A 27,784-nucleotide genomic window follows, 5' to 3' on the forward strand; every position below is an offset into this window, starting at 1 on the left:
TTGCTTATAATAATATCAAGTGGTCAGCAATGTTACACACTATCATCTAAAGTATAGCCAGAAGAGAATACTAAATCCTAAGGTAAAGGTAAAGGTTCCCCCGCACATGAGTGCTAGTCGTTTCCGACTCTAGGGGCCGGTGCTCATCTCCGTTTCAAAGCCGAAGAGCCAGCGCTTGTCCAAGGACATCTCCGTGGTCATGTGGCCGGCATGACTAGACGCCAAAGGCACACGGAACGCTGTTACCTTCCCACCGTAGTGGTCCCTATTTTTCCACTTGCATTTTTAGGTGCTTTCGAACTGCTAGGTTGGCAGAAGCTGGGACGAGTAACAGGCGCTCACTCTGTTACGCGGCACTCGGGATTCGACCCGCCAAACTGCCGACCTTCTGATCGACAAGCTCAGCGTCCTAACCCACTGAGCCACCGCGTCCCTTGACTAAATCCTAGTACTCCTCATTTTCCTTCTGTCAGAAGGAGATAACAGAACATTGTTAATCTGTACATACGTAATTAATCAATGCAAATTCATTACCATAAGATGTAGTGATGACCACAAACTTGGATGAGGTGGAAAGAGGAATCATGAATTGTTTGGGACAGAGAAATTATTGTGGGATCATCTGTTTAGGATATGGAGACTTAGTGCTGGTAACATAAAACTAGCTCAACAGAACAGTTATCAGTAGACCCAAAGATGCTTTTTCACGAGGCAACTGGACTTTCTTGTTTTTCTTTGAAGACCTTTCGCTTCTCATCCAAGAAGCTTCTTCAGCTCTGACTGGATGGTGGGGAATGGAAGGATTTATACCCCTTGCAGACAGCTGTTCATTTGCACTCTTTCAGAGAGTCGTTATTAGTATCAATTCCAGTTATCAGCAGAATTATTTTATGTTGGTGCAATGCATTATTTAGCATATGGGGATGTTACATTAGCCAGGAGACTACAATGCTAACGCAGAGTAGTAGTTTGGCTGCCTAACACTGCTAGCCCTGTTTGATTCATGCTTGCGTGCTTTCCAAGGTGTGCCACAAGGTGCTTTCCAAGCTCTGCACCAGAAAGAAAAATGAGTGGCTTTTCGGCGGGACATCTGGGACCCTCTCCCTCCAGCAAATCTACCTCACAAATAGACGTTGCAACTGGGAAGGTCTGGTGCCAGCAGGATTCTAACTATCCACATGAAGTGCCAGCTCGTCTCCCCACCTAAGGGGTACCTATTTATCTACTCGCATATGACAAGCTTTTGAACTGTTAGGTGGGCAGGAGCTGAGGCCAGTGACGGGAGCTCACCCCACCATGCAGTTCTAGGATTCGAACCACTAGGCCATCTCCAGCGTCAGTAAGCCACTGAGCCTCGTAACCCTGTGGTCTAAACGGATGACTGAAGGTGGTGAAACTGAGGGCGGTAATTATCTATTATAGCACTTAAAGTACAGTTCAGTCTTCTGCAAGGGAAGAGCTGTTAACATGGGGCCTGAAATTAAACGTGCTTTCACTGGTTAGCTCCAGCCTTCAGCCGGAATATAGCTTGCTAACAGCTTGCTCAAATATTTGAAGTAAGCACGACATAAAAGTTCAACCAAAGGACAGAAAGATATATGGAATTAAAATATATACATTATTTTCAGGAAAACACTATTTATTACTTATTTATTTCAGCTGTTTATTGCTTTCTCTTTCGCCCATCAAAAAGGAGGATGTAACAAAAAGAAAAATGTACCAACTGTAGTCTTAGCTTTGCATCTTATTAAAGTTTTTTTTAAAAAAATCAGTAATACATAAAAAATAATTTAAAGTAGGCAATCCAGTGCTTATGCAAACAGCCATACTGTAAAATTCTGGGAGGTTCCTGACATTGCAAAGTAATAAGCTTCTCTTCGACTTATTAAGATTTCTTCCTATTACATTACTCGAAAGTCTTCAGGCCTGTAAATAAAAGAATGAAAACACATTAATTGGGACACTTTGTGAAATAAATGCAAGAATCAGAAATAAGCTAATTCTAGGCTATTACAGTATCAAACTCTACCTAATTTCATAGCTCAATTTCTATCATTGTAAGGACCAAAGAGGGGAAAATTTATCTGATAACTTTGTGAACAATCATTTGGTATTAGAAGTTGGCAGCTATTAACAGAAATATGTAATTAATGTCCAACAGCTTCTGCTGTTCAAGAAACAAAAATAAAAAGCAGGCATGAAATTTGTATTTCTTCCATTCAAAGTCAGAACTAGGCACAAAAAAGATTAATTGCAGACACCCTGCAAAGCAAAAAACAAACAAAACAAAACAGTTTTAATAAGTCTGCAATTCCCATGACCCCACCAACCTTGGAATTTTGGTTAGCAGATGGTAGTTTCAGAACTTGGCAACAACATCATATAACTGATACAAGCCAATGAAGGAAGACTGCATAGATTAACTCATCATTAAACCCCACAGATTTTCAAAGATCTGCAGCCAAGAGTTTGTCACTTATCTCTAAAGAATAACCATATGGATATGGTTATGTTTTTATTATAGCAGTCCCACAAACACAACAAACAGTGAGATATTCACCATTTGCTAACTTCTGTCTCTATTTATTTAGTCAAGCTCTTTCAAATATGGGCACAAATCCACCTATAAACTGTTGCTATCTTCCCAACCTGGGACTAGGTCACATTCTAATCACAAAAGACAAAAGTTGACTAAGGCATTTTTTTTTACCACCATCTCTGTTATTTGGGCTCCCTTAGTCAAACACTTCTACCTTTTAGCCAATGCCTCTGCAAAGAGAGAGCAGCATTGCAAAGTAAAAAAAAATGCCAGGTACAAATTGAGTAAGTATTAGTGACATAAAGCAATAATGAATTTTCAGAACAGTGGGGATGCTCCTTATTATATAAATACACATACCCATCAAGCATACACCCTTATGGGACAAGCAACACAATGCTATGTGCGATGTGCAGAGGACTAAGAAATTGTAAGAAAAATAACTAGAAGCATAAGATGTGGGGAAAAAAGCTAAATCTAGTATATGGTATTATCTAATGGTCATGTTCATTTTGTGCCAACCCACCCTAACCCCCTATTCTCTATGAGTGAATATTCTTTTAGGTGCCAAAATTAATAATAAAGCCAAAAGTAGAATATAAGAATAGAATAGAATAGAATAGAATAGAATAGAATAGAATAGAATAGAATAGAATAGAATAGAATAAATAGAATTAGAACAGAATGTTGAATAGAATAGAATGTTGAATAGAATAGAATAAATAGAATTAGAACAGAATGTTGAATAGAATAGAATGTTGAATAGAATAGAATAGAATAGAATAGAATAGAATAGAATAATAGAATAGAATAATAGAATAGAATAGAATAGAATTAGAACAGAATGTTGAATAGAATAGAATGTTGAATAGAATAGAATAATAGAATAGAATAGAATAGAATAGAATAGAATAGAATAGAATAAATAGAATTAGAACAGAATGTTGAATAGAATAGAATGTTGAATAGAATAGAATAGAATAGAATAATAGAATAGAATAGAATAGAAAAATGGAACGGAATAGAATAGAATAGAATAGAATAAATAGAATTAGAACAGAATGTTGAATAGAATAGAATGTTGAATAGAATAGAATAGAATAGAATAAATAGAATTAGAACAGAATGTTGAATAGAATAGAATGTTGAATAGAATAGAATAGAATAATAGAATAGAATAGAATAGAATAGAATAAATAGAATTAGAACAGAATGTTGAATAGAATAGAATGTTGAATAGAATAGAATAGAATAATAGAATAGAATAGAATAGAATAGAATAGAATAGAATAGAATAGAATAGAATAGAATAGAATAGAAAAATGGAATGGAATAGAATAGAATAGAATAGAATAGAATAGAATAGAATAGAATAGAATAGAATAGAATAGAATAGAATAGAGCTGGAAGGGACTTTGGAAGTCTTCTAGTCCAGCCCCCTGATCAAGCAGGAGAACAATAATGATTGATGATGATGATGATGATAATGATAATAATATAGAACAATAATGTAGGAGATGGGGTCAAGTGAGTAATCAGCCTAGAGTTATGTTCCCACAAACAGTCCAAGTCTAAATCCTCTTGAATTCTATCTAGTGCCAGTTTAGTGCTGACCTTTACTAGATTCTTGTGAATAGGCATGATTAATAAATTATCTTAACCGGAACTTAATGTGTGGATGCAATACTTTGTGCCTGATAAATAAGTCTTATTTTACTATTCTGTGCTAATGCAATTCAGAGGATTTCTGCTACAGAACCTGAAGGTAAGCAAGGCATCAGGACTGGCAGCCACTAATAATACTCTCCATGAAGGGCAGTTGAAACGCAATGCCCATAAACATATCTGGGCAAAGATCCGGTGCGGTGTAGTTGTTAAGGACTAAGAGTGGAGACACCCAGATCCTAGTCCACCCTTAGGCGGAAAAGCCAGCCAGGTGCCCTTGGACTTCCCACTCTCTCTCAGCCCAAATCAGTCAGACTCTATGCCAAGCCAGCTGGAAAAGCAAAACCTCTGTCATTTCATGCACTGATTGCTTTGCTGTGTGGTATGTTGCAAATGCAAGGTACCACAAAGTAGACTCCCACAACCAAGAGGGACAAATGGTAGGCACAGCTATCACTGCAAATATTGGTACCTAATTCTTTTGAGTTAATTATGTACTATGTTAAAAAACCCTTTATTTTGTTACTCTTACGTCTACTCTATGTTTATTACAGGACAACTAATGCATCAGCTTTACACTGGGATCTACAGAGGCAATCCTCCATGACTTTCACCCAAAACATCACCTAGCTGGTGCAGCTAGAACTCACAGTCTCCTGGTTTCTGCCTAGTGCTTTAACAGGTGGACATTAATAAATCTATGTGCACAGCCAATATGTAAAAGAACACTGAAAAAGAATTTTATAAAATAGTAATGGGTATTATGAAGATGTACAGCTCACATAGTCACAACCCACCTTCTCTTTTAACATCTCAATGACAGAATATTCATTAGCATTGGATGGTGGGTATGAAATTTTTCTTAATGGAAAAAGGAACAATGAGAAAGTCATTGGGTTTTAAACAACCTGCACTTTTTTGGGAAGTAGACTGTTCGCAATATAGCTACCTAAAATATGTGATGTCTACAAAAAGGGATTGATTTTTCTGCAAGACAGAAGAAATATATAGACTCCCTAATAGCAAGTATCTTAGTGAAAAATCTATATGAGGAATAATTTGATTCTACCTAGAACAAGGTAATAATTATGGATGTCTCTTTCTAATCTTCTGATTTAATGCTCTATTTCCTCACTAAATTACTTATTTTCAATATGTTGTTTTTATGATCTGGGCTGTTGCTGTGAACACATTTTTGTTCAGAATTAACTTCCTATTTTTTGTTTTTTTACAATAGAGTAGAATAGTGCAGAGGATGGGAGTCCTATTTTTATGAGAGATATTTATGTTATTTCCCAAGTTGACAAAATAAATCAAAGAAACTGGAAAGTACCATTAATGTAATCTGCCAAAAAAAAAAAAAATCCCAAACAGATGTCCAAAGGATATATAGCAGGGGTGTCAAACTGCTGGCCTGCGGGCCAGATGCCTCACACAGAAACCGCGCCCATCCAGCTCCGACAAGGGGGGGGGGAAAGTCACAATACGTCGTGACACATCACGTGACGCGATGAGTTTGACACCCCTGACTTAGAGGGAATTTAGATTTTCATACCAAAATCTAATGAGATAGAGCAAACGTGCTCCTTCTCCAGGATCAAGCAAGTTTTAAACACTGGGGATGCAGATAATCTGATTAGCTTGAAACACAACTTTCATTAGCCCCATCTATCCCTTAATTTTGATTACAATAGAAGCCTGAGAATCAACTCCCAACTTTTGACAATTCATACTACCATAAAATATCTTATTCAGAAACTAGAGATCAAGGCCATTGTTTTAATTATTCACTATTTTAGTTACCACCAAGCAATTAAAATCAACTATGAAAAAGGCCCAGGAGATTGGAATGTGGTGATTATTAGCTGATGACATATGTTCGGTTTGGCGATAAGATGACCCTGCATCTTTCAGGCTTTCTTAATTAAGAAATAGCCTGTTTGAATAGAGTCTTGAATGCAGTGTTTTGCTCGATGAATCATAATTACCAAATACAGGCAATATTTAACAAGGCGAACATACTTTATATTCATCTTAATATTCTCATTAAACTAATGTGCAGAGAAAGTCAAGTCGATGTTTTAGAAAAACGCATTAATTTTAGCTTACCAAAATGGTCTACCAATTTACTCTAATTGTACAATGGGCAAGGAACCCTTGAGCTGCAGTAGGGGGGCCTATCACACATGGCATTGTCTACATACTGAGCCAATTGTGTGTGTGTTTTTTTTTTAAAAAAGTGTGTTAAACTTATTTTAAAGATTTACAGTTTAGCATTTATGGGTTTCTGCCTTAAAATGAGAAGAACAAATAGCACAATTGATGGGCTGCCTACTGTAATGATATGTGGGAATGGTTGCTTAGCCTGCCAAAGGCATATTGATGTGGAAAACGTCTCAGAAGGGACCTTCCTCGGTTTCTTAGGCTGAAAAGCAAACAGTGCTAGGCTGCATTAACAGAGGGACAGAATCAAGATCACTGAAGTATTAATACCACTTTAAGGCCATACTTAAGGCCACACTTGGAATACAGCATCCAATTTTGGTCACCACGATGTAAAAAAGATGTTGAGACTGGAAAGAGTACACAGAAGAGCAACAAAGATGATTAGGGGACTGGAGGCTAAAACATATAGGGAACGGTTGCTGGAACTGGGTATGTGTAGTTTAACGAAGAGAAGGGTGAGGGTTGACATGATAGCAGTCTTCCAATATCTCAGGGGCTGCCCCAAAGAAGAGGGAGTCAAGCTATTCTCCAGAGCAGCTGAAGGCACGACAAGAAGCAACGGATGGAAACAAAACAAAGAGAGAAGCAACCTAGAACTAAGGAGAAATTTCCTGACAGTTAGAACAATTAATTATGGAATGATTCTCCTCCAGACGTTGTAGGTGTCCCAACACTGGAGGTTTTTAAGAAGAGACTGGACAGCCATCTGTCTGAAATAGTATAGGGCACGGGTCGGCAACCCGTGGCTCCCAGTCATCCTCCGCCATTTGCAGAAAGACAGACAGAGACAGAGAGAGGCACTTGCGCTTCCCTTCTCTCTCTCTCTCTCTCTCTCTCTCTCTCTCTCCCTCTCTCTCTCTCTCTCTCTCTCTCTGTGTGTGTGTGTGTGTGTGTGTGTGTGTGTGTGTGTAACTCATGTTCTCCGAGAAGCTGACAAGCTTATTGGGCAGGGCTCCTTCCTTTGCTGTGTCTCCACAGGAAGCAGGAGAAAGCAGGGCAGGCGAGCCAGCCAGAACAGCCAGCCAGAACAGCATGAAGCCAGCTTGCCAGGTAAGCAGAAGATCGGAGAGAGGGAGACAGGGTGGGGAGAAAGAGAGGGAGAGAAAGAGAGGGAGAGAGAGAGAGAGAACTCATGCACAGCAGCCTATATTTCTTTTTAATTAAACTCTTCAATCAAGTTCCCTCTCTTGTGTGTGTGCACGCATGCGTGCGAGTTTTGTGGCTCCCAGTGTTTTTTTTCCTTTGGGTAATGTGTCCAAGTGGGTCTTTGAGTGTTTAAGGTTGCCGACCCCTGGTATAGGGTTTCCTGCCTGAGCAGGGGGTTGGATTAGATGACCTCCAAGGTCCCTTCCAACTTTACTACTACTACTACTACTGCTGCTGCAATGAAGGACGCATGTACTTTCAGACTTGCAAATGTGGATATCAGCCTTCCAAGGTAGTCCAGATAGAAAGCACACCCAGATAAACTAATTCTACTTTTATTTTAAGGTTACATTAACCGAATCCTGCGATTTATAAATTGTTCTGAAACTTTTACTCAATTTAGTAAATTTATCTTATCACAAACCAACATTTAGAAACGTTGAATTTAAGAACTGCTAAACCAGAGCAGACACCCCCCACCATCCACCCAAGCCATTTTCCGCATTAGTCCTTATACTAAACATTCATCTTTAAGCAAATTATCTAATGGTTAAGTTTGATACTGTTGAAAGCCAATAGTAGTTTTCTCCAATATACCTAACCATATTTCATGGCCAAAAACTGCTATTTATGAAGTGATAGCGTTTGCAGGTGTGCTCTTTCATCAATTGAAACCACATGCTTGGCATCTCCTTGTGCTCCTCTATTTGAAATATTTTGCTTTCTGGCTCGTGCTCTTAAGAAGCGTGACTGGAAACATACCTGCAAAAATATCTTAATTCTTTTAAATCACCACTGCTTGTCCTGGGCCCCTTGGTATTGGAGGCAGACAGACATTTCATTGCGGCATACCAGAGAAGAATTAAAGCAGCCATGTGGTTATGTAGATATGTATGAGATTATAAATACGGGTTGTCCTCAATTTACAACGGTTCACTGAAGTAAACGCGTTTGTTAAGAGGATCCATTGTGGAAGGTATCATAAATATTCCTTTATGACAGACTTACGGAGTCCAGATCCTTGGGAAAGCATCTATTTCTTCTTGTGTATATTCATTTAGCTTCTTGGGGACATTGCGGGGTTGCGGAAGCTCCTCCACTAGATTCTTACGAATGTCTTCAGGAATAACCTAAGAAAAAGAGAGACACAATGATAACCATCAGTCTTCATTCAGTTCCTGAAAAGGCTGGACCTTTGAGAGTTCGGTTCAATTACAGCTATTTAGAGATAGCTGAAAGGAAGTCTATATTCTCTTTTTTTGTACCTCTACATCCAATACCGCCATCATTTCCGCAAAGGAGACAAAACACAAACTTTTCATAGAATCATCAAGATTGGACAATTGAGCCCAACTTCCTAAGTGCAACTATCCAAATTAAAAAGTTCCAGACAAAGGGCTGTTTTGCTTTCTCTAGGATCTACCCAGTACTCCTGCTAATTAGATCCACCGTCAAACCAGATCATTTCATTATTAGGTTTTTTCCAAAGTTCAATTTCTACCTTCCTGTAACTTCAATCATTTTCTTATCTTATAGACAAAAATATATATCCATCTTCTGAGACCTAAACTGTGTGCACATTAGGCAAGTGAGTATTCTGACTATATCATCGTCATGCATATTTTCCACCTCCAAGCTGTATAAATTTGAACGCTTAGTGGATATAAGCATATCAGGTGATATGTATTTGTGTAATGGGTGTGGCCTAAGGAGAACAACACCCAATATAATGGTGTGCATAATTATTAAAGGTAAAGGTTCCCCTGCACATGTGTGCTAGTCCTTTCCAACTCTAGGGGCCGGTGCTCATCTCCGTTTCAATGCCAAAGAGCCAGCGCTTGTCCGAGGACGTCTCCGTGGTCATGTGGCCGGCATGACTAGACGCCAAAGGCTCACGGAACGCTGTTACCTTCCCACCGTAGTGGTCCCTATTTTTCTACTTGCATTTTTACGTGCTTTCGAACTGCTAGGTTGGCAGAAGCTGGGACGAGTAACAGGCGCTCACTCTGTTATGCAGCACTCGGGATTCGACCTGCCAAACTGCCGACCTTCTGATCAACAAGCTCAGCGTCCTAACCCACCGAGCCACTGCGTCCCTTTTGCATAATTATTAGGCAGCTTCTTTTCCTCAGGCAAAATGGGCTCAAAAAGAGATTTAACTGACTCTGAAAAGTCAAACATTGTAAAAAGCCTTTCAAAGGGATGCAGTGCTCTTGAAACTGCTAAAATATTGGGGCATAGTTGCCCAATAATTGTACACAGATAGATATTCTCCTAAGAAAGCCCAAGCATCACTTTTATTTTCTTAAATATTCAGGTCTGAAGTTTATTAACATTTTGGATTGACTTGAGAACACGGTAGTTGTTCATGAAGGAAATTAATCCTCCAAAATATAACTTGCCTAATAATTGGGGCACACGGTATAAACATTCCTGGTTCCTTCAATCTTTCTTCACAGGCTTTGTTTCTAGGCCTCTCTCATCTCACTTGACCCTCTTAATCTGTTTCATTCTACCTCCCTAAACTGCAGTGCCTGGCGGCAGAATATAGTTTATGCAGAACAAAGAGAAATTATACTTCTACTGATATAGTCTAAATATCTATTTACCTTTTTTTGCAGCCAGATCATACTGTTTGGAGATGGGCAGTGCAAGTTGACTATATTTAATTAAAGATATAACATGAAAAAAAAGATTCAGAAAGATATCCTACTGACAAATACATGCTGAATTCTACTAATTACTGCATTTTTCTCTCTTTATACTCAAACTGATTGGTGTGGACCCTGTTTTGCCTTCTGTTTTGCTTTCTTTAAAGACCAGGAGTTCCAGCTTAAAGCCCTGCATTTTCTATCAGGAGTTTGTCAAATAAATTTTCATTTAATTTTAAGACTGATCTATATGCTGCTATGTTTTCATATGACAGTAAAATTTTTGCATTCTTAGCTTAATTTTTTAAGGTCTATGTATGTGACCTTAAAAGCTTATTTTAAAAAAGCTAACTTTTGCATTTTGTGTATAAAAAAACCTGAGTGCTTGGCTAATGATAAATAAATAAAAATATGATGGAAAAAAAGTATATAATTCTTCTGCAGAATTATCCATATCAATTTGTATCAGGATCAAAAGAAAAAGAGCACAGTAATTCCAAAACTGTTACAACATGAGCTTCTGTACAAAATTATATTTTTCTAGTAGGAATCTTTCAAATGTAATTTCTTTCGATTATAAGGCTGAGAAAGCGAAGTAGAATAAGCTGTTATTCATACGTAAGAAGAATATTAGCAACTGACATACATTATCAGGAAAGAGATGTAGCCTTTGCATCATAGTTCTTCTGTGAAGATTCTTTGGGAGCATTCCATAAATAGCCAGTTTTACAATCTGGAAAATAAGTATTATACATTGTACATAAGATTTTATGTATAATGCAATGCAGTTTGTCACAAAGTAAGAACATTACTAAAAATTATGCAATGAACGCAAGCATAAAAAAAGGGGAGAACACTCCTTATGTTGCTTGCAAGGGCAAGCATGAAGGTTTTTCTTACATAAAAGTTGCTTTATACTCAATCAGATTAATGACCCACCCACCCCTTTAGCTCAGTATTGTGTACACATCAACTTTCCCCGATGCTGGTAAACTCCAGAAGGACAGAGTTCGACTTCCAGAATTCTCCAGCCATCATGAACTATGCAAAGAATTTAGGGGATTGAAATCCACATATCTGGAAGACTACGGATGGAGAAAACTAGAATAAAAACTACTGGGCTAATAAAAAAAGTCAGGCAACAGTAACTGGAAAAAAACAGTTCTTCGGATGCTCAATAGCAGGACTTTTCAACTTTTTCACCCATTGTACCACTTTTAGGATATGGCAACATCCAAATACCACCAGTCGCCTAGCAAGGTGTCAAAAACTTGATGACCAAAAGAAAAAAAAAGGAAAAAAGTGATGAAGTACAGGTAGTCCTCGACATACAACAGTTCGCTTGGTGACTGTTTGAAGTTACAATGGCACTGAAAAAAGTGCCCCCTAAGCCACAGCCGAGCAAGACACCTGCTTGCCCGCCCGGCGGCACTCTTTCTCCTGTCCGAGGTTTTCAATGTTGTGAGCATTTCTGTTGAGGATTGGCAGCAGGGGTGGGGTAGGGGGTGTTTGGTTTTTATTCCCCCCCCATCTGCTGGGTGGTTGCAGCAGGTTTTGGTCACTTTACATGACCCTGGGACACTGTGACCGTCATAAATATGAATCAGTTGTGAAGCATTTGAATGTAAATCACAAGATGCTGCAACATTCCAGCTGATCGGCGCTTCTTCTGGGCTCAGTAAAAAGACGGGGATCAGCGCTGAGCTCCAGCTGGAGCCTGGTGCTGATCCTGGGGCTTCCGCTGAGCCCTGACAGCCCTGCAGCTCCAGCCATCTCTCGCTCAGGCTTGTGTGGTGCTGCCACCAGTTCAGCTCATTCCCCTCCCCTGTGTTCTGTACCAGCCTGCTACCGGCCCTGCAGAAAAGGCAGGGACAACCCCTTTACAAATGGCAAGAGGCTGGAATTACGCCTGCCAAATTTATAGCTACAAAAACAAACAAGACACGAACCAAGAAACAGGAGCTTTAAGAAACACGAACTATCCAAGTGGTTGCCTTCAGCAAACCAGCCCTCCCCACACATTCCCCTTATATAGAGTTCAGGGCGTGGCTTCTCTCTGCCTCCTTCCGAGAAGCCCCATTGCCTTCCTCTGTTTACTCCTAATTGACTGCCTCCTGCGTCGGGCGTCCTTGAACAGGGCCAGCTGTGGGTCATCTTCATCCACGCTGTCAGGCTCACACAGCTGGGTCTCCGTGGTGACCAAGTGGGAGGGGCCTGGCTGAGGGCTCTCATCAGCAAGATCATCAACCCCCTCAGCAAGGTCTTCAACGCCCCCCTCCTCCTCCTCTGAGTCATCCGACCCAACTGCCGAACCCACAGGCTGACCCTGAATCACAACACCCTGCTACTTTTCTAGGATGGCCACGTACCACCTGCCAGGTGCCAATGTACCACAGGTGGTACCCATACCAGTGGTTGAAAAGCCCTGCTCAATGGGACACATACCATTTCTACTGGAATTGAATACGTAAGATAGAAGAAGGTAGGAAAAAGGAGGAAGAGGAAGAGAAGAAGAAAGGGAAGAGGAGGAGGAGGAGGTATCTGAAGCAAAGTGAATTGTATACTGTATGGATCAATCATTTTAGAGTATACGTTGATCATTCGCATTTCAAAGTAAGTTCATCACAGTCCAAAATATATGAAAGGTTCTATATTGGATAGATCTGTTGGCCCATGCAAGTGTGTATCAATATGGAATTTAATTTCATGTTAACTATTTAACATAAGAAAGCCTATGAAGAACCTTCTTTGCGGAAAAACTTGACGGAATTCTGAAACACCAGCATTCAACTAAAATAATGAAAAACTGTCAGAAGCAAAAGTTTTAAACGTTGAGGCAAAAGGGAGATAAAACTAAATGTGAAGTAGATCCTTTAAAAATTACACTCAATTTAAATGTATATTTCCTGATTTTAAGCGTATTAACATGCAGAGCAGAGACATAAAGATGCCACAAAATAGATATCACTAATTCTTTCCCGTCTTCTTTATAAATGAAGCTATTAGCTTCTCAAAGGAGGGCTGCTTAAAATAAACTGCAAACATCAAAATAGTGCTCTGAACTGCCCCTTATAACATCCATAAAATTGTCAAGTTAAAAACAAAAATTATTTTTATACTTTCTAAAAAAAAAAGGTCTCACACATCCAGTTTATTTATCCAAACTAGGGAAAACTTGCTGAGCATTATATCTGGATTTCTTTTTAACTTTTCAACTTGATCCTTATTTTGCTAGCTTCTCTCCCTTCCCCCCCCCAACAAATAAAGTTTATTCCAGTTCTGTTCAATCCACAGAGATATTCTGATGGATAGACAATATCCCAAGCTCCTTTACAAAATGCCTTTCTCTTTCACTGGCTTGGAAAGAGCTCAACCATTCCATTCCAATGCACTGGAACTCTTTATGGAATTAATGGGAATGCTTCAGTGCTTAACCTTCGTTAACTGGATGAAGATATCACGTAGAAAAACGAAATAAGTAGTCAACGACCAAAACAGATAAGAGAGGTTACTAAAATTACAAGCTTTTATCACGGTTCTCACTGTCATCATCACCATAATGATCTGCAGACACAAAACCTTAGGACCTAACTCCAAACCACAAAGCTAATAGAAAAATTGTAAGAATACCAAGCAGCATGAAGCACGCCAGAGCAAACCAAAGCCGTGAGCAAAAAGCGGTCAGGTGAAAGCAGGCAACAAAGGAACATCACAGAGTTTCAATTAATTTCAAACTAAATAATTTGATTTTTCAATTATTTTCAGTCTTTACTACTGATGCTTTGCAAAGCATGAAATCTGTAAAGTGTTCTAGAACGTCAGTCTTTTTCCAGTCTGACATTCTTAAGTTTTTCTTATATTTTTAACACCACAGACTTCAAGTACATTGCTTTGAAAGTTCTGTGGAATCCTTGGTGCCCTCTGAGCTTGGTTGTTTGCTCACAGCTGCTTCATCACTGATGATGTTACCTAACTGGGTAATGAAATGTCTACAAGCAAGCCAAGCTCAGACAGCACCAAGGGCCCCACAGTTCAGCCCTGAGTTACAAATGTTTTATACCGCCCTGAGTCCTTCGGGAGAAGGGCGGTATAAACATCAAATAAATCTAAATATATCTAAATCTATTTAAAAATTCTGTTAAGCTTTTCTGATATTGTGTAAGTCTGAATGGAGGGCTAAACATTTATAGGTTTATCAGATGTTTAAGAATTGCTTGATACAGGTAAAGAGCGTAGAAGTTCAGGTATGAATGGCTTAAGACTAGTTATATAGATCCTTATGAAATAGTTCTCTTTAATCTGGTTAAGAAGTGAAAAAGCTAGAATTTTATATGTAAATACCTCTTTTTATGGCTTTTATGTAGGCAGGCCAAGCTTTTGCAACACACTGCAATTTTCTTTCTGTAAACATTGGCTTTGTTGCTTACAGCAATATTTAGAAACCTTCATAAAATAGGAAAAATAACTAATGAGGACAACAGTTATATTTGAACTTCTTCCTATTAGCCACAGGGAGTCTGGGAAGATCTGTTTATCCTAGGATGAAAGCAAAGCTGGCAAAGGTGGCATAATGTCACACTGTGTGGAAATTATGATGTGTTTGTGGGTTTATAATTGTTTTTACAGAATGCTGTTGTGAGCTGCCTAAGATTATCATATATAAGATGGGTGGCCATGTATCTTTTCTAAATAAATAAGCATAGCCATAATTAAGTCCAGCAAAAGAAATATATGCTCTTATTTCAGCCAGGAAAAAAGCAAACTCAAGACCAGCGTGGTAGACATGATCTTTGCAAAGGAGACTACTAGTTTACTGATTCAGATGTCACAGTTATGGTAGTTTTCTGATGTGGCTCACAACTTCACCTTCATGTTCAGAATGATATGAGTCTTCCGGAGGGAGGCCTGTCTCACCACAAGAGATTCCTGACTTTTCAGAAAAGTAGTTCTGTGGTTCTTCTTGCTGCAAAGAAATCTCCCGTCTCTCGCTTTTATTTCCCTTTATCTTGGCTTGTATTTAAGATTTGAAATTGAGGAAAATCATGGGGATGAAGTTGTCCAAATCACTGAAAGCAGAGGCTGTTCTGGGGAGGGAATGGATCAGATCCAAAAGCTCTGGAGAGCATGAGAACTAATTGGGCTGCCAGCCCTCTTGGAAAACGTGAAATAATGTAGACGTTGAACAGCCAAAAGTACAGTATATTAACATATGCAGTTTGGACAAGCTTAACAAAAAAGAAAGTTGTAGAACTGTTAATCATGTAGGGGGTAAAAAAACACCACTGATCACATTTAAATCAAGTCTTACAGTGCTAATATATGAATATATCATGTAACATTAATCATAGTTGGAATGGCAAGGATACGGAAGAACCAACTTCTCTCCTTTTCCACAATAATTTGGATGGATCTGAAGATGCATTATTATTATTAAATTATAAGGAGTTAAAAATTAATGGCAAAATGGGATCTAATTTAATGAAAATTCTACTTATTGCAAGACATAAATAAGTCTACTGTATATCGCTCAATGAATACATTGCATGGATGTAAGATCAGGAATCATTGCCAAGAATATCATGACCTGAGATAATACTTTAAAAAAAACAATGAAAACTTTAACGGTAAAAAGTCTGGTAACTGAGAGCCAGTATAGCAGAATAGCTAAGTATCCGCAAATCTCAAATTCAAATTCCAACTGTACAGTGCTATGAATTCACTACTAGATGATCTTTAAAATACTCTTTGGCTGCCTTAATCACTTTCTCCCAAATGGATTAGAACCAGATAACACTAACTCAGTGGGTGTTCTAAAGATTACAGGTAGACTAGAGACATCAATAAGGTTGAATGCTTGAAGTCCTAAACAACTGTTAATATAATAAACACCACCACCATCACCTGGATTTTGGCAAATAACGGTGAAATAGCCCTTATTTCAGAGAACATTTTCACATGTGCTTGACTACTCTGTCACTCACACAGGGATGTCCACCCCCATCCCACAAAAAAACAAACAAAAACAAACCAACCTGGGTATAAAAGAGTGAGATAATATACAAAAAGAGGCAGAACCTGGGGATGGAGTCAAGAGAGGACTCAGCTTAGAATCATTAAGGTAAAGGTTGCCCCGCACACGCGTGCTAGTCGTTTCCGACTCTAGGGGCCGGTGCTCATCTCCGTTTCAAAGCCAAAGAGCCAGCACTTGTCCGAGGACGTCTCCGCGGTCATGTGGCTGGCATGACTAGATGCCAAAGGCGCACGGAACGCTGTTACCTTCCCACCGTAGTGGTCCCTATTTTTCTACTTGCATTTTTTACATGCTTTCGAACTGCTAGGTTGGCAGAAGCTGGGACGAGTAACAGGCGCCCACTCTGTTATGCGGCACTCGGGATTCGACCCGCCAAACTGCCGACCTTCTGATCGACAAGCTCGGCGTCCTAACCCACTGAGCCACCGCGTCCCTATTTAGAATCATTACATGCTAAGAGCTCCAGATCCAGCCCCCCCCCTTGAATTTTGTTCTAGTACCAATTCAGTGCTTGAACAATAAATGTTCACTGAGAACAAACATATGGTCCTGATTCTTAATATCTGCCTCTGGGAGATATTAAGTTATAAATATAAGGCTTCATACTGAATTGTTACCAAATCTCTTCATGGTAAACCTGTGACCTAATTTCATAAGTTATAAGGTCCAATATTTGTGATGCTGAAACAAGCAAATATAGTATCATGTACCATGATACTCCCCTTCATGGATTACTGCCTTGTCGTGGCGAAGGGGCTTGCGTAAATAGCTGAGGAAAGGAGGGAAGCGAAAGGCAAGGGAGAAAAACATAGATATGCCCAATTGAATGCAGAATTCCAGAGAATAGCTAGAAGAGATAAGAATGCCTTCTTAAATGAACAGTGCAAAGAAATAGAAGAAAACAATAGAATAGGGAGGACCAGAGATCTTTTCAAGAAAATTGGAGAGATGAAGGGAACGTTTAATGCAAAAATGGGCATGATAAAGGACCAAAATGGTAGGGACCTAACAGAGGCAGAAGAGATTAAGAAGAGGTGGCAAAATTACACAGAAGAACTATACAAGAATGAGCTTAACGTCCCAGATAATCACAATGAGTTGGTCACTGACCTCGAGCCAGACATCCTAGAATGTGAAGTGAAGTGGGCCTTAGAAAAGCTGAGCAACAACAAAGCTAGTGGAGGTGACAGTATTCCAGCTGAGCTGTTCAAAATCTTAAAAGACAGTGCAGTAAAAGTGCTACACTCAATCTGCCAGCAAATTTGGAAAACTCAACAGTGGCCACAGGATTGGAAAAGATCAGTTTACATCCCAATTCCAAAGAAGGGCAGTGCCAAAGAATGTTCAAACTATCGCACCATTGCACTCATTTCTCATGCTAGTAAAGTCATGCTTAAAATCCTACAAGCTAGACTTCAGCAGTATGTGGATCGAGAACTACCAGAAGTACAGGCAGGATTTCGAAGAGGCAGAGGAACTAGAGATCAAATTGCCAACATACGCTGGATCATGGAGAAAGCTAGGGAGTTCCAGAAAAACATCTACTTCTGCTTCATTGACTATGCTAAAGCCTTTGATTGTGTGGATCATAACAAACTGTGGCAAGTTCTTAAAGAGATGGGAGTACCAGACCATCTTATTTGTCTCTTGAAAAACTTATATGCGGGTCAAGAAGCAACAGTGAGAACTGGACATGGAACCACTGATTGGTTCAAAATTGGGAAAGGAGTCCGGCAAGGCTGTATACTTTCGCCCTGCCTATTTAACTTATATGCAGAGCACATCATGAGAAAGGCAGGGCTAGATGATTCAAAAGTTGGAATTAAGATTGCCGGAAGAAATATCAACAACCTAAGATACGCAGATGATACCACTCTAATGGCAGAAAGTGAAGAAGAACTAAAGAGCCTCTTGTTGCGGGTGAAGCAGGAGAGTGCAAAACTTGGGTTGAAACTTAACATTAAGAAAACCAAGATCATGGCATCTGGCCCTCTCAGTTCCTGGCAAATAGATGGGGAAGAAATGGAGGTAGTGACAGATTTTATTTTCCTGGGCTCCAAGATCACTGCAGATGGGGACTGTAGCCAAGAAATTAAAAGACGCTTGCTCCTCGGAAGGAAAGCCATGGCAAATCTAGACAGCACACTAAAAAGCAGAGACATCACCCTGTCAACAAAAGTGCGTATAGTCAAGGCTATGGTCTTCCCAGTTGCAATGTATGGCAGTGAAAGTTGGACCATAAGAAAGGCTGAGCGCCAAAGAATTGAGGCCTTTGAACTGTGGTGCTGGAGAAGACTCCTGCGAGTCCCTTGGACTGCAAGGCGATCAAATCGGTCAGTCCTAGAGGAGATCAATCCTGACTGCTCTTTAGAAGGCCAGATCCTGAAGCTAAAACTCAAATACTTTGGCCACCTAATGAGAAGGAAGGACTCACTGGAGAAGAGCCTAATGCTGGGAAAGATTGAGGGCAAGAGAAGAAGGGGACGACAGAGAATGAGGTGGCTGGATGGAGTCACTGAAGCAGTAGGCGTGAGCTTAAATGGACTCCAGAAGATGGTAGAGGACAGGAAGGCCTGGAGGAATGTTGTCCATAGGGTCGCGATGGGTCGGACACGACTTCGCAGCTAACAACAACAACAACCATGATACTAAATAACACTATTGGTGATTTTTTTTTAATCAGCCCAAAGGAAATTTGGTGGCAGCTGCCCTTGAGTATCACAAGGTAAATTTAAATTAGCTGAAGATCCTGAAAAGAGATTAGTGACATGCATACATTCTGCCTTATAAAAAAGGGGAAATTGAAAACAAAGGAACTGAGGGGAAATGAAATATATAAATGGAGCAATTTGTTTTAGGTTTTGAAAAGTTGTTTTGAAATGCGTGGGAGGGAGGGGGGGAGGACCAACTTAGCATATGTTTGCTCTTCTTTAAAATATCGTTATTGTCTTTTCCTGGGGTGGCAGCTCGGTTTTTAACTTTTGCATTTTTAAGATTTTTAAACTTATTGTACTGTAATCCTCCCAGAGCTGTCATATCAATGAAATGGGCAGTAAAAAAATGTAATAAATAGCAGTGAAGCTGAGGAACATAGCTGCACAATTTTAGGAAAAGATACGGTGATTTTTAAGAGGTGCAAACATGCTTTTCGTAAGATCAGAAGCACCTCTTTTGGAATTGAATCCAAAGTGCCTGATAGCCTAGCGTCAAATCTCCTTTGCTTCCAAAAAAGCAGGTGAATGAACTCCTCTGTAATGATTATTTTAAGGGTGTACCTGGACTTAAGATAAAAGTTGGCTTGCCTGATTCAGAAGAGTGGCAATGTAATCAACTCAAGCATCTTTGGACAGCTCAGTTTGGACCAGATGCTTTAGCTGCTTCAAAGAAATTGAGATGCTTTCTCTCTTTCCTCAAGTGTGTAAACCAGCATTACACAAGAGGGCTATGGACACCCCCACCCACCCACCCCCAAAGTATAATCCTTCTAATCCATACTACCAAGTATTAGGTATGTTTGACACCTGGAGTTGTTTATGGAAATAATAAAGGTGGGCTTTAAATACAGGTAGTCCTCAACTTACAACAGTTCATCCAGTGACCATTTGAAGCTATAACAGCACTGGAAAAAGTGATGTATGACTGTTTTTCACATTTACGACCGTTCTACCATCCCCATGATCACGATTAAAAAAAAATCAGACCTTGGCAACTGACTCATATTTATGATGGCTGCAGTGAGCAGGGGCCGTGTGACCACCTTTTCTGGACCTTGTGACAAGCCAAGTCAATGGGGAAACCAGATTCACTTAGCAATTGTGTTGCTAACTTAAAACTGCAGTGATTCACTTAACAACTGTGGCAAGAAAGGTGGTATAGTGGGGCACATTTTGGGCTCAGTCGTGATTGTACATCAAGGACTGCCCCTGTAAATTAAAACTCCCAAGACCAATTCTGTAAGGCAGGGGTCCCCAACCCCTGGTCTGTGGACCAGTACTGGGCCACGGCGTGCCAGCAACCGGTCCGCACAAACAAGCAAAGTCCCACCTGCGAGATGCGGGCAGCACATTTAAACTCTAAAACAGGTCTATTTTGATTGCAAATTATGCTTATGCATATAAAACAGGGAAAGACAATATTAGTGCATGTTTTTTTCCATTTTTATGTTTTGACTAATATACATATTTTGCTAGCAGATTCTTTATATGCTTTCCTCTTCCACCATAATACTAAGGTTTTGTTTTGCAATCCTCACTCTAGGACTAGGTGAATGTGTATTTTCTTGATTGAAGAGCCATGTTACAAAATTATAAAAAGAGCAGACACTACATTCGGCTACTGACATGAGAAACTGTACATCTGAAATGAGTGAAATGCTGCTCCATAACCATCAGGTTCCAGTTAAAATTCTTTCATCTTACTCAATTAATCTGGAAGTATTCACTCTGAACTCACTGCCTATAAGGTTTCATAGAACTTTGTTCACAATAAAATTTGGTTTATAGGAACTTGCCAATTAAGCGAATGTCCGCAAAATTAATGTCTTACTGGTTTATGCTGCCCTCTGATGTTCAACAACCATAACATTCAGGAAAAATAGATCAGACAGTCACTAGTCTGAAATGGTGTAGGTTCTCCTGCTCGAGCAGGAGGCTGGACTAGAAGACCTCCAAGGTCCCTTCTAGCTCTAGTCATCTATTCTATTCATCTTGCTTAACGACTACCCTGTTAAGTGACTGTTCGAAGTTATAACTATGCTGAAAAAGTAAGCATCAAGCTCCCTTCGTCCAGTGCACTCCCACAGGGAGGGTCTTCTCAGGGTGCCGCCGGTTAAAGATTGCCGGCGGGTAACACCCAGGGGTAGGGCCTTCTCAGTGGGTGCGCCTGCCCTGTGGAACCAGCTGCCAGTGGAGCTGAGGACTCCCCCGACCTCCGTTCATTCTGCCGGGACCTGAAGACCTGGCTCTTCAAGCTCTCTGGCCCAGGCTGAGAATTTTTTAATTTTAATTTTAATTGGGTTTTTACTCTTCTTAGGGTTTTATTTAATCTTTTTTAATTTGTTTTTAACATTTGTATTGATTTTTTTTTAAATGCCCTGTAAACCGCCCTGAGTCCTTCGGGAAAGGGCGGTATATAAATCTAATTAAAAAAAAAAACAAAAAAAAAAAACTTTAGGACCAGTCTTTGCATTTATGACCATCTCAGCATTCCTGTGGTCATATGATCGACTCCTGAGCATTTTGCAACTGGCAGGTATGTACAATGGTCCCAATGTCATGTGATGTGTATGCTCCATAAATGGCTTCTGACAAGAAGAATCAACGGAGAAGCTGGCAATAAAATTGCAAGTTGTAGTCATAGGATGCCTTGCTTAATGACCTACAGTGGCTGCTTTAATGACTGAATGGGAAGTGACAGGTCTGTTGAGGTCATGTGATGCTTCATTTAGTTACCATGTCACTTAGCAAAGGATTTGACAGTCCCAGTTGTGGTCATTCAGTGGGGACTACCTGTAAAACCGAAAGTTAAATATGGGACGATGTTAACCAAAAAAGTAATGTTTTAACTTCTTTCTACAAGCCATCATTATGAAATTTTCAACACACTGCATGATGGTAGCAACTCAACTAATAACACCAAAATATCGAGAGAGTAGCTGGCTAGATAAGAAGATATGCTCCTTTATAATACATCTTCTAAAGTTAATAGAAATCAAGTAGCCTTTTTTGAATTTTGCCTACGATGCCAGTAATAACCTTCTCAATTGTAAATTAACTATACAAAATAATGAGATCTGAATTATAGCATAAGAGCAATGTGTACTAGCATCAAAGTTAACTTATTTAGATCAATATACTTTGGTCCAACCCGATAGGTTTGTAGTATCTGATTGATCTTGGTGAGCTTTAAACTTTGGAGGGTCAAACCTGGTTAATGGTGGCAACCTGAACATAGCAGGGCTGCAGGAGAGATTTGGTCTGAACAAATCCTGGAGGGTAGGATAAGTAATTTCTAAACTCATGTCAAAGAAACTACATGAAATGTCCATTAGGTAAAAAGGAATACAATCAAGAAACAAACATGATTAATAAAGCTCATTATCTACATTAATTCATTTCAAATAAGCCACAAAGTAAATATTTATGTATTTATTTAGAAAATTTATTTGTTGCCTGTCACGCATCCAACGACTCTGGGTGGCTATATACTATAAAATATATTATAAAATATTAGTCAGTGAAACTTTAGGGAATGTATCTCACATCAGCTAGTCATGTTGTGAGAAATGTACATGCTGTAATTTTCCAATTCTGTTCAAGGAATAGGCATATAGAGGCACTTACCTAAGATACATTTAGAAAAGGACATATAAGATGAAGGAATAGAGAGGAAATACATATACTGACTTAAAGGATACTTTTAGAATAGTGCACACTATTGTAGAATAACATATAGCTTATGAATTCATTTTATATAAGGCTTATTCTTTATAAAAACTGCTTAGAGTTAGTATAACTAAGAACCAAAGTGCAGCCATGTTTAACCGAAGCATGAACTCTGTTACATACATAGCTTCTAGATACAAAGCAGGCATTCTTTTAGAAAAACAAAGGAAGACATATATCTTTTATAATTGCAATTATCCAGCTTGGGTAACAGTTCACCTTGTAGATAAGGCTATACCCCGAGTTAGCAGGATGTTACAGAAAAGGGAGTGAAGATAAGATTTATTTATTTATTTTTGGGACTTAGATAGAAACAAAAGGGCATTTGCTCTAATAATTGGAGGGTTTGGTAACTGTAATGGTTGCTAGGTGGTTGGAAAGCATGTGACCAGGTGGCCCTATCAACTGGACTCACTTTGGAAGGATGTGGCGTGATGTATGGGACAGGGTATAAAAACCTATGCAAAAACTGCTTCAGGTGTGGACTCTGGGATTTGCCATTACCAAGAGTTCCACCTCTTTTGCAAAAGCTTTATTGAAACTCATTTTGTTTTCCAGCATCCTTGGAGTTGAATTTTTTTTATTCATCACAATGTCATACTTTTAATGCCTGTTTTTTTGCTCCTGCCATAAATGCGAAATATGTATGCAATTCTTTTGGTGATTTTGCTGCTCTTTCCCAAGCGTACTTGGGTTGAGCATCAAGGACCAGTATTAAGATCAAAGCCAAATATGCATCATCACAGAGTAGAAAAACATCAGAAATTTTTTTTTTTGGCTAAAACCAGGATAGTTGAGATTAAAAAAAGATGATCAGGGCAAAATAGAATACAGCTCAATAGCAATGAAGAAGAGCTGTTGAGTATCAGGCAAAATGAAGGAATGCACAGAGATCAGAATTCAAAAAGGTGAGAAGGTCTTGTGGGGAGATCAGACAGAAAGTTTCCTGAAGAAACAAACAACCACTATAAAAAGTTACAAATGAAATTAACCTCAAGCATGCTACGTAGCCAGACCTGGGAAAGGGAAAATAAAATTATAGAAAGAAGTTAACAGGGAGAAATGGAACCTATGTTCCAGACATTACCATGAATAGATATCCCAGCATCACCGCTACCAAACTTTCACAATCCTGTATTATTTAACTAGACTAATTTTAACAACATAAACAACATGGCCGTTCAAATATTCAGCAGCAGTACTATGCATCAACAGAGATATGGCTTAGTGAGTGGATCGAAAAACTGTCAGTGGCAGGAAGGAATAAATAGACAAATATATGGGGATAGAAATGGAACTATAAGACAGGTGAATTGTTTACAGAATGTCCTTCTAGGAAAACTGACAGAAACTTATGCAGAGAAGGTCACCAAATGATTTAGAGACACAGATGGAGAAAACATTAGCACTTACTGCTGTTGGATCTTTTTTATGTAGCTGAGCAGCTGTAAGTTGCCGGAAGCCACCAGGGTATCTGCAATGCAAAATGGCACCAAAGTTCATTTAGCAATAGGCAAAAGTGAACATGCATAGGAATGTGGTCAATAAAAAGAGAGCTTGGAAAACAATGTCCTCAGCCTATCTACTTTGAGCTATATTCTTCCAGATTTTGTGGACTGTTTAAGCCTCGTCTTCCATTCCTTATCCAGTACCATCTTATGTATTTATTTAGTGCTGGCAGGCTGCCTTGACACAACAATAACTGTTAAGTTCACAATCTAGCATTGAATTCATATAGTCCTTGCTTAACAATGCTTACTATTATTATTATTAATTTTATTTGTATACCGCCTTTCTCCCAGAGAACAACAACAACAATAACAATAACAATAATAATACTATGACCAGAAACTCTATCATTAGTAACATAGTAAAAAAACATGTAAATATGCTGCTTACCTATGGCAGTTCCAACAGCCTCAGTTGCCGTCGTTAAACAAGAACCTCACAACTTGTGATTTCCTGCTAGCTTCCCCACTGACTTTGCTTTCAGAAGCCAGTGGGAAAGTTGCAAATTGTGGTCACATGACCACGGGACACTGCAATATTGTAGCTGCAAGTTGGGTGCTAGGCACCCAGATCACAATCACATGGCCACAGGGATGCTGCAGTAGACACAAGTATGAGGACTAGTCATAACTACAACTTGTTCAGCGCAACTTGTTCAGTGTACTTTCAAACGATCGCTGAATGAGTGGTTGTTAGAAGTAGAAACTCATGTACTTGGAAATTATAAAAGCAATGTCAAAGTAATTTACAATTATGTTATCTTTTGGAAACATTCATTTTATAGATGTAGGATTATGGAAACTTACCCAGTATGCGATGAATATACCTTCTGCTCCCATTTGTTTCCAGAAAAAGCAATATGCCTTGTGTTAATAATGACGACATGATCCCCAAGGTCACCTAATCATTTTTAAAAAATATTTCTCAGTTAATAAGATTGCCTCTGATCAAAAGGTCAGATTATATATAACATTAAGTGGAGGATCTAATCTGTGTCAGTCACCGGACCAGAGGTTTTGTCCAGCCCATATTCAGGGAACTTCACCCTAGTCCAAAAGCTCGGGAGAAAAAAATGTCTTGTCCCGCTGACTGGCACAGAGTGAATCCTGCAGCATTATCCTGGGACATGTATATTCGCCTTCATTCGTAACATTAAGTGGCACCAACAGAGAATGATATAAATTGCAAACCCTTTGAAACATTCATTTTAATGGAGTCCATTAATGCATCTGAAAATAAATCAAATGGTTAGCAAATAAAGCCACTGCAATGCGATGTGCAATGTATCATCAGAAATTACTCAGTCTTAGAGGCACCTATATGGGGTTGAATTTTGATCTAAAAATATCTGAAGATTAAAAAAAGTGTTTCAGTTTACCAACACCATTACCTGCAAATCATGCTTGGCCCTCTATATAATATATGTGTATGCTAAAGTTTAGTAGGCTTTCTATTAAAAATAATCTAGAACCTGAATATAGTAAAATGAGCCATACAAAATTAAAACCATTCAAATACAAAATTAAACAAGACAGTCATGAAATACCTCAGAAAAAGCTTGCTAGATGTCCTTAGGAACATCTCAAAAGTCTTAAGTGACCAGGTAAATTGTAATATTTGCATATTGTTTCTATATTTGTATATTTTATCATATTGCTCTGAGTTACTTTGAACCACGATGGGCAGCAAATAAATTTAATAATAAAAAATAGATCATTAGTTGATGCTAAAATCCAATTAAATCTGGAGCCCACCTTAATGGGATCAGGCATATATTATTTCAGCCCAGATATTATGTGTGATCTTGTCCGAAATCTCAAAAGAATATTATAATCCTGAAAATATTATTTTGAAAATAAACACAATAATTTTGGCATCAGGAATGCTTTCAGATTCCATTACTTGTAATTATTACTATATATTCAACAAACCACCTACTCACTGTTGTCAAGAATTAAACCATAGTGTAAGCAATATCTCAATAACTCACTTTGTTATTACAGTGGAGTAAAATGAATTACTGCAAATCTCCAGATACTAGTAGATCAAGTTTCAGCTGTGTTTATTCACTCTCTCTCCCTAATTTAGAACAGGAAAATAAATCAGTACTGACGTAGTACATTTGTTTCAATCCCAAACAAAACTTACTCAGCGCATGGTATATCGGCTTATGCTTTCCCTCCAGTCGGACACTTGCAATGGCTGCAAGTTTTCCTGGCGGTTGCATCCATCCATCTAAAAGGTACCAGGTTCGAGCAAATGTAGCCCATTGCTTAAAGAAATAGTAGATGTGTAAAATAAATGACAACATACTACAAAAGATATTTGCCAATCCAACGCTAATTCTACCTGAATAACTGAAGACAAATGGACTTAACTTTGTGAAAGATCAATCCTATATCTTTCCTTAGTAGATAATAGGTGTGCCTGATATCAGTGGCCCTTAAGTAGTACTACAGCAATAATAGTAATAATAATAATTTATTAAATTTATAACCTGTCTGTCTCCCAATGACTCTGGAGTCTGCAGCAAGAACAGCAATGATCTGGAAACCTCTAAAGGACTAACAAAATACTCACACCATCCACCTTTCCAAGATTCGGTATATGTGAAAGATCAGCCATTGGCTAGCAATAATGATGATAATGATAATAATGATGATAAATATTTGCTGCATCATTAATTTATATTTGTTGCTTCCAAAGTGATGAACCACTTATTCCAGCTACAAAGAGTCCATTTCATTGCTTTAAGCCAGTGTTGCTCAACCTCAGCTTTTAAGAGATGCGGACTTCAACTCCCAGAATTCCCCAGCCAGCCATGTTAGTTGGGGAATTCTGGGAGTTGGAGTCCACTCCTTTTAGAGTGGCTAAGGTTGAGAAAACATCACTTTAAGCCAGGGTTTCCCAACCTTAGGAACTTGAAGATGCGTGGACTTCAACTCCCAGAATTCCCCAGCCAGCCATGTTAGTTGGGGAATTCTGGGAGTTGGAGTCCACTCCTTTTAGAGTGGCTAAGGTTGAGAAAACATCACTTTAAGCCAGGGTTTCCCAACCTTAGGAACTTGAAGATGCGTGGACTTCAACTCCCAGAATTCCCCAGCCAGCTATGCTGGCTGGGGAATTCTGGGAGTTGAAGTCCACGCATCTTCAAGTTCCTAAGGTTGGGAAACGCTGCTTTAAGCCACCTAAAAACTCCCTCCGGACCCTCACGTGTCTGGAAACCATCCGGCCACCCATTACTCTTTACTCCTAGACCCGTAAGCGAGAAGGGAGAGATATCTCGCCGCGGAGGAAGCCTCCAAGGCTGGCTGGCCCGTCCCCTCAACCTTTCCCAATCGCTATGGCGCCTTCTTCCACCCCTTCCAAGGCGGACTTCCACCCTGCCCGAGAAAGATCTCCCCCGCCCGAGGGAGCCGGGCCAAGTCACTCGTACCTGCGCAGCCTTGGTGAAGCTCGCCATGGTTTCCACGGCGCGACCGGAAACGGCGAATCGCCTGGGCCACGGAGACGAGAGGCGAGAGCGGTCCCCTTCCTCAGAAGCGGAAGGGGCGGGTCAGCCGAGGCGGGAAGT

The 27,784-nt window shown here is 39.4% G+C and overlaps 1 protein-coding gene across 1 annotated transcript; it reads right to left on the reverse strand.

Annotated features, from left to right (window-relative positions):
• Nucleotides 1-1,618: 1,618 nt before the first annotated feature.
• MRPL13 (mitochondrial ribosomal protein L13) lies at nt 1,619-27,765 on the reverse strand. The gene is made up of 7 exons (XM_083357605.1): nt 27,647-27,765; nt 26,359-26,482; nt 25,017-25,110; nt 24,115-24,175; nt 10,874-10,960; nt 8,585-8,706; nt 1,619-1,926 (listed from the first exon to the last, which is right to left on the reverse strand). Exons 1-7 carry the CDS (start codon nt 27,671-27,673, stop codon nt 1,902-1,904), a joined length of 540 nt encoding a protein of 179 aa, XP_083213731.1. The 5' UTR covers nt 27,674-27,765; the 3' UTR covers nt 1,619-1,901.
• Nucleotides 27,766-27,784: the final 19 nt, after the last annotated feature.

Source organism: Vipera ursinii (assembly GCF_947247035.1).
Source record: "Vipera ursinii genome assembly, chromosome: 3".
Classification (NCBI taxonomy): domain Eukaryota; kingdom Metazoa; phylum Chordata; class Lepidosauria; order Squamata; family Viperidae; genus Vipera; species Vipera ursinii.